The 8,634-nt window shown below is 36.8% G+C and overlaps 1 protein-coding gene across 1 annotated transcript in view; it reads right to left on the bottom strand.

Annotated features, from left to right (window-relative positions):
• KIF27 (kinesin family member 27) overlaps nt 1-8,634 on the bottom strand; it is a 99,283-nt gene that overhangs the window by 68,069 nt on the left and 22,580 nt on the right. The window contains exon 5 of the mRNA XM_011982757.1: nt 6,084-6,227. Within this exon, the coding sequence (XP_011838147.1) occupies nt 6,084-6,227 (144 nt within the window). The remainder of the gene's footprint in view (nt 1-6,083; nt 6,228-8,634) is intronic.

The raw sequence follows: 8,634 nt of genomic DNA, 5'->3' as shown, positions 1-8,634 counted from the left end.
AAAAAAAAAAAAAAAAAAGAAATATATAATGTTAAATGCATATATCAAAGAAGAGAAGCTAAAAATTAATATACTAAATATTCATCTAAAGATGTTAAAAAGATAGCAGAAGGTTACCCCAAAAGTAGAAGAAATTAAATAATAAAGGGCAGAAATTAGTGAAATAGTGAAAAAACTAATGAAATAATAAACAAACATACACTAGTGAGGATTAACAAAGCCAAAAATTGTCTCTTGAAGAGACTAATGAATTGGTAATTTTACTAGTGAAACTGCAAGAAAAAAAAGTGAGAGAAGGCACAAATAATCAGGAATGAAAAAGGGGACATGTGACTACACAGCTAAAGATATTAACGAATAAAAGACTATCCTAAACTTATGCCAATACATTCGAAAATTAGATACAATGGTCAAATTCCTAGAAAAGTAAACCTTATCAAAACTGGAGGAAAAGAAAATACTAATATGATTTAATTCATAAAACATACCCCCAAAGAAAATTTCAAGTCCCAAATGCCTCACAGGCTAATTCGACCGAACATTTAAGAAAGAAATAATACCAATTTTTCACACACCCTTCCAGGTATAGGGGGACATTAAATAATCCATATTATGAGGCCAGCATAACTTGTTATAATATCTGACAAGAATATTATGAGAAAGAAAAATATAGGACAAGCTCACTGACAAATATAAACATCACACTAGCAAACAAAATCTAAGTCAGTCGTACAGAAGAGTTAACATAGCAGACCCGACTGCTATCTTTTAGAAGACCTGCTATGAGGTTGTCAGATGCCTGAGAACTTGGATTTTGGGAGTGTTCCTAAACGCTCTGGTAATACTGACTCACTGTGCTCAACTATTTGCACAATCAATGTGGTTTATGCTGTACTCCTGCTTTCCTTCAGGTAGTCTGGGACTTTGGTTCATGCTAGGCAAAGGGTGCCTTCACGACCCATCCATCCTCAATATAACCCATAGGCACCAAGTTTACTTAGTTTCCCTGGCAGATAACATTTTATAGGTGTTGTCACCACTCATTGCTGGCGGATTAAGCACATCCTCTGTGACTCTGCTGAGAGACAAGTCTTAGAAGTTTGTGCCTGGTTTCCTCCAGACTTTGTTCCATGTGTCTTTTTCCTTTGCTGATCTTGCTCTGCATTTTTTCACTGTAATAAATCCTAGCCAGGAGAATGAATATATATTGAGTTCTCCTAGTACGTCATCCAATGTGAGGGTGGTTTTGGGGAACCTCCAATACAACAGTACATCACAATATCAACAACAAAAAGGGTTTATTCCAGGAATAAAAGATTGGTTAAAAATCAGATCAATCAGTGTAATTCACCATATTAGCAGAATAAGGAAGAAAAATCGTATGATAAAGAAAAACCATTTGATAAAAATCAATATCCATTCATAATAAAAATTCTCAGTAATTTCCTTAGTTTGGGAAATGGTAAATTAAAAATACCTATAGAAAATATAATACTTCAGACTGAAAGCCTGAGCTTTTCCTCTATCATTGGAAACAAGACAAGGATGCCTTTTTTTTTTTTTAGACGGAGTCTTGCTCTGTGGCCCAGGCTAGAGTGCAGTGGCGCAATCTCAGCTCACTGCAAGCTCCGCCTCCTGGGTTCACGCCATTCTCCTGCCTCAGCCTCCCGAGCAGCTGGGACTACAGGTGCCCGCCACCACGCCCGGCTAATTTTTTTTGTATTTTTTAGTAGAGATGGGTTTTCACCCTGTTAGCCAGGATGGTCTCGACTCCTGACCTCATGATCCACCCACCTCAGCCTCCCAAAGTGCTGGGATTACAGGCGTGAGCCACGGGGCCCGGCCAAGACAAGGATGCCTTCTATCACCACTTGTATTCAACACTGCATTGGAGATCCCAGCAAATACAAGAAGGAATTTTTATAACAACTTTATTAAGACAAAATTCACATACTATAGAAACCAACTATTTAAAGTATACAATATAGAAGATACAGAAGAAGAAAAAGATACAGAAGGTGAAAGGATTATAAAGGAAGAAATGAAACTTTTATTATTTGCAGATGACATAATTATAAATGAAAATCCAAAAGAATTTACAGATTTAGGATTAAAAAGCGAGTATAGGCCGGGTGCAGTGGCTAATGCCTGTAATCCCAGCACTTTGGGAGGCCAAGGTAGGTAGATCATTTGAGGTCAGTCGAGACCAGACTGACTGACATGGTTGAAACCCTGTCTCTACTAAAAATACAAAAAAATTAGCTGGGCATGGTGGTGCATGCCTGTAATCCCAGCTACTCGGGAGGCTGAGGCAGGAGAAGCACTTGAACCCAGGAGGCAGAGGTTGCAGTGAGCCGAGATCATGCCACTGCACTCCAGCCTGGGTGACAGAGTAGAACTCTGTCTCAAAAAAAAAAAAAAAAAAAAGCAAGTTTATAGCCAGGCGTTGTGGCAGGTGCCTGTAATCCCAGCTACGCAGGAAACTGAAGCAGGAGAATCGCTTGAACCCAGGAGGCAGAGGTTGCAGTGAGCCGAGATCATGCCACTGCACTCCAGCCTGGGTGACAGAGTAGAACTCTGTCTCAAAAAAAAAAAAAAAAAAAAAGCAAGTTTATAGCCAGGCGTTGTGGCAGGTGCCTGTAATCCCAGCTACGCAGGAAACTGAAGCAGGAGAATCGCTTGAGTCCGGGAGGCAGAGGTTGTAGTGAGCGGAGACTGTGCCACTGCACTCCATCCTGGGTGATACAGTGAGACTCCGTCTCAAAAAAAAAAAAAAAGAAATTACTTCCAAAATGTTTGGATCCTTTCCATTTATCTTGGGAATTTTGAAGGTTCCCCACCTGATGGTAACTGTAGGCACTCCTGATCAAAAACTGAGTTTAGTCAGGTTGCTGGATATATAAGGTATTAATATCTGAAAATTAGTACAGTTCCACATACCAACAATTAGGGAATTTGAAAAATAAAATTTTTTAAAGATTCTATTTATAGTGACAGAAAAAAAATCAAGTACCTACAAAGAAATCTATAAATTATTTGCAATATTTCTGCACAAAAAAATGTAGGCCATTACTGAGAAAAACCAAAGGAAATCTAAGTAAACAGAGAACTATACCATGCTTATGGATTAGGAGACTCAATCAAAACATGTTCATTAATTCTAAACAGATATATAAATGTAATTCAATGTTAATTAATTAATGTTAACCAACTTGATTGAATCTTTCCGTAATGTATACATACATCGAAACATTACACTGTATCCAAGAAACATACAAAATTATTATTTGACCATGAAAAATAAATAAATGAAAATAGCATTTTCATCTAAGTGAAAGAAGTCACACACAAAGGCCACTTACTGTATGATTCCAGTTATATGAAATGTTTAGAATAGGCAAATCCATAGAAGTAGAAAGTAAAGTGGTTTTTGCCAGGGGCTGAGGAAAGGAGGAAAATGAGTAGTGACTGCTAATGGATACAATATTTTCATTTTGGGTGATAAAAACATTCTAAAATTAGACGGTGTGATGGTTAGACAACTCTGTAAATACATTAAAAAGTCACTGAATTGTATATTTGAAGGGCTGAATTCTATAGTATGTGAATTATATCTCAATAAAGTAGTTATTTAAAAAATTTAAAAATTCAAATAAAATTTATATGGAACAACCAAGACATCTGGGGAGTGGGGAGGGAAGGAGAACAGCAGAAGGCCTTGATCTACAAAATATCTAGACTTAAAAGGCCAAGAAATAGACAAGAGATTCATGCACAAATGGACCATGATTTATGATAAAGATAGCACTCAAAACAGTTGCAAAAAGATAGTTTCCAATAAATGATGCTAGGACAAATGAGTATCTATATGTTTAAAAAATGAAATTTGATCTTTACTTTATTCCACACACAGAAATCAATTCCTGGGGGACTATACAGCTAAATGTGGAAGGCAAAACAATAAAGCTTCTGGAAGATAATAGAGAAAGTATCCTCAGAGGAGACAATTGGGGAAAGGAAAAACTTATTAAATAGAGAACAAATATCATTAACCATAAAGAAAAAGATTGACGAATTTGATTACAACAAGAACTCTTCATCAAAGATACCACTGAGAGTAAAAGGCAAGTCACAGAAAAATTATTTGCAATCATATAAGTGACAAAGCACTCATACCCAGAATATACAACAAACTTCTACAAATTAATCTAGAAGACAGGTAACTCAGTAGAAAAACAAGCAAGAGACTTGAATGAGTACTTCACAAAAGAGGATATCCAAATAGCCAAAAATATATGAATAAAATGCTCAACCTCACTTGTCATCAGGGAAATGCAAACTAAAGCCACAATAAAATACTACATACCTACCAGATTGGCTGAGATTTAAAAATTAATAACAAATGTTGAGAAGCATATGGAACAGTGGGAATGCTCACATAGTGCTGGGTGGGAGTGTAAAATGGAAAACAATCTGGTATCACCTACAAAAGTTGAAGATACACCTATCCTATGGCCTAGCAATTCAACTCCTAGGCACAAATCTCCAAGAAATGTATGTGCATGTGCACTGAGAGACACTGAAAATTCACAAGAAAATTTCACAGAAAACCACAAATGTCCATCAAACAGTAGAACAGAAAATAAATTGTGGTATAGTCATACAATAAAATCCTATGTAGCTATAAAACTAAACAAACCACAGCCACACATTACAGATAAAATATTAGAATTTACAGAAAAAATATTACAATTAAAAAGTGGATGAATCATAATAATGTTCAACAAAGCAGCCAGATACTGAATAAGCTATACTGAATAAATTAATAAAAATTCCAAAACCTAAACTGGAGTGTTAAAGGATACATATTTAGATAGTAAAACCGTAAGAAAAGCAAAGAAATGATTACCATGTAAGTCAAGAGAGTGGTTGTCTTTGAGGAAGAGGCACTAAGAATTTTGAGGCGCTGGCAGTTAGCAATTTCTTGGCCTGGTGGTGGTTACCCAGCTGTTCTCTTTGTGATAAATCACTGATTAATACGTATTGTTTTGTATATACTTTAGTTTTATGTTTTTAAATTATTATACAATTAGGGCCAGGCATGGTGACTCATGCCTGCAATCAATCTCAGCACTTTGGGAAGCTGAGGTGGTACGTACGATCACTGAGCCCAGGAGTTCGAGACCAGCTTGAGCAACACAGTGAGACCCCATCTCCACAAAAAAATCAGAAAATTAGCTGGGCATGGTGGCATGCACCTGTGGTTGCAGCTACTTAGGAGGCTGAGGTGGGAGGATCACTTCAGCCTAGGAGGTCGAGGCTGCAGTGAGCTGTGATTGTGCCAGTGCACACCAGCCTGAGCAACAGAATGAGATCCTGTCTCAAAACAACAACAACAAACAACAACAAAATACAATTAGAAGGGTTAAAAAAGAAAACAAAAATCAAACAACGTGAAAATCAAAATCTGATGTGTGCTAGATTAGATTATTTCTCTGGGCATTAGTTATTCCCTGATAGGAAGCTAAAGGCTTTAAATGATATTAACTATTTGGGGTGATGGGAGAAGTCACAGCCAGGGAGTACAATATTTAGAGGCATGCTATGTTATACTGTAGACATATCCATGTTAATATAATAGGAAAGTTAAGATAGAACATTTGAAAGATGTTTAACCAAAGTTAAAAAGCAAATCACTCACGAGGTGTAAGAGGATAATTTAATACATTTCAAAGTTTAAATTATGTATTTACCTTCCAACTCCTAACAATACTGCATTTCCTAATACCTTGGCAAACAACAGGAAGGAAAAGTATGGAAAAAATAACCATGATATGATTTATAAATTAATTTCCTGGGTATTATCTTTGTATTTCTAAAACCAAGTCAAGCTAACAATAAAAATGTTTCCATTTAAGCAGATTTAAGGGAAAAACTAATAATTCTTTCAGGTGCCTATGTTCAGAACTCTTCAAATGAACATCCTCTTTTTAAGTTCCCATTTATCATTTAAAATGCTACTGTGTTTAATTAGGTACTATTTCAAGAAACTATACAGAGTTAGATGCATTAAGAAACTCTACCTGCAATCTATTCACTTTTTGCGCTTCTTTCAAAGATACCGCATGCCCTTTGTTTTCCTGTACCATCATCTGCACTTGATTCTTCAGTTCCTTCACCTCCAGTTCCTTCTGATTAAATACTACTTCATCAGCAGCAAGCGCACACTAGTGGGGAAAGAAGGCACAAGTGACATTCACCACTGAAAATAATCAAGAAACCTCATATGATAACACAAAATGGTGATTAGATTATAGCTTGATGACGTCTCATGAATTTTTTTTTTTCATTTTCAACTTTTTCTGATTTCTTTCTAAGGAAGGCAGAGTTGAGAGAACCTATCATTGCTATAACATAGGAATTCATTACCGTGAAGACAGAAGATTTTCCTGATTTTTCCTTCCTGTATATAAAAACTAGTTGTTTTGGTTCTAGAGTACCTTCACTAAGATTTTTACAAGTTTGCTAGAACTACTACGAGATTTTAATGTGGATCACTCAAAGAGCTCACATTTCCCAAATTGACATATAGGGTTATAAGAATACATTTGGGCATTTGAATGAAGTAGATTTGCTGATTTTGTACACTTTCGTCATGAAGAGATATATTCTGAAGATGTCAAAAAATGATTAAACAGCTTTACTTCTTGGTTTCTAATAAATTTGCCTATTTTTAAGAACACTTGGGATATGTAAACAATAAAGTAGTTTTTAAATTAAATAAACAGAAAATTATTTGTCAAGTGCCTCATTCCACATGTTGGCTTGGCATTTAAAAAATCTCACTAAATAAGATGTTGGCATAGATGCGGTGATCAGGGAACACTTCTACACTGCTAGTGGGAATGTAAACTAGTACAGCCACTATGAAAAACAGTGTGGAGATTCCTTGAAGAACTAAAAGTAGAACTACCATTTGGTCCAGCAATCCCACTACTGGGTATCTACCCAGAAGAACAGAAGTCATTATACAGAAAAGATACTTGTACACGCATGTTTATAGCAGCACAATTCACAATTGCAAAATTGTGGAACCAACCCAAATGCCCATCAATCAATGAGTGGATAAAGAAACTGTGATATATATATGTATCTGAGAGTAAAAGGCAAGCCACAGAAAAATTATTTGCAATCATATAAGTGACAAAGCACTCATACCCAGAACATACAACAAACTTCTACAAATCAATCTAGAAGACAGGTAACTCAATAGAAAAACAAGCAAGAGACTTGAATGAGTACTTCACAAAGGAGGATATCCAAATAGCCAAAAATATATGAAAAAAATGCTCAACCTCACTAGTCATCAGGGAAATGCAAACTAAAGCCACAATGAAATGTGGCTTTCCTGGCAATAACAGCGAAACTCTGTCTCCAAAAAAAAAAAAAAAAAAAAAGAGCATTTATCTGTTCAATGTATTTGTGTTCATGTGTTTTTTTCTGTGTTCAAAACTTGGAATAAAAAGGGCAATAAAGTCCCTTAAGAGATACTTTAAGAGATACTTATGAGCAGGTAGAATGTTCCAAACATTGACTCATGGTGAAAAATCAAGGTTGCAACACTATCTGGCAGCTTCTAAAAATAAGATGGTAACTTCAAAATGACACTTAACTTCCCTAGCAACAATCCAGCTGTTACTCCATCTGCCAGATGGCCCACGATCTTACCTTGGCTAAGAATTTTTAAAATATGTACTGACCTGCTTGCCTAATAGGCTCAAGGATAACAGGGATTGAGAAAAGGATATCCTTGCTTGTCGCACAGACCTGCTGGTCACCTTGCCCAGCAATCCCCCTAAGCAGCTGAGTTTACCAAGCTGCCTTCACAGTAACCCCTGGGATGTAACCCTACCTACAACTACTGAGTCCAATCGCTTAGCTGCCACTGATGTATATCGTAGGCACGGGCAGGTGAAAAATGAATGAGAGGTATATATAGTAATAAGCTAACATACATTATGTCTTAGAACAGGCCAGGCATCCTCATTGCTTTATGGGAATAAATGCTTTAATATTCGCACAACCGTATAAAGTGGGTATTACTGTTTCTATTTTACAGATGGGGAAACTGCAGCACAAAGGCCAACTATTTGCCCCAGGTCATACAGCTAGTAAGCAAAGGAGGCAGGATTCGAACTTAGGGAGTTTGGTATCCATATTCTTAACCAGTATGTTATTCTGCCTGTCATAGAAGAACAGAAAAGAAAGTTTTAAAAATGATTTTCTAGTCAGGTGCAGTGGCACACACCTGTAGTCCCAAGATACTCATGAGGCTGAGGTGAAAAGCTATGTCCCGAGTGGCTGGGACTACAGATGCATGCCACCACACCCAGCTAATTTTTTTTTTTTTTAAATTTTTGTAAAGACAGGGTCTCACTCTGTTGCCCAAGCTGGTCTCGAATTCCTGGGCTCATACGATCCATCCACTTTGGCTTTCCAAAGTGCTAGGAATACAGGTGTAAGCCACCATGCTGGCCAAAACAATTTTTTAAAGAGATATATGCCGGGCACAGTAGCTCAAGCCTGTATCCCAGGACTTTGGGAAGCAGAGGCGGGCAGATAACTTGAGGTTAG

This window comes from Mandrillus leucophaeus, unplaced genomic scaffold (genome assembly GCF_000951045.1).
Source record: "Mandrillus leucophaeus isolate KB7577 unplaced genomic scaffold, Mleu.le_1.0 Scaffold242, whole genome shotgun sequence".
NCBI classification, from domain to species: domain Eukaryota; kingdom Metazoa; phylum Chordata; class Mammalia; order Primates; family Cercopithecidae; genus Mandrillus; species Mandrillus leucophaeus.
The sequence above is the reverse complement of the archived record's forward strand: the minus strand, read 5'-3'. Positions and strand labels throughout refer to the sequence as shown.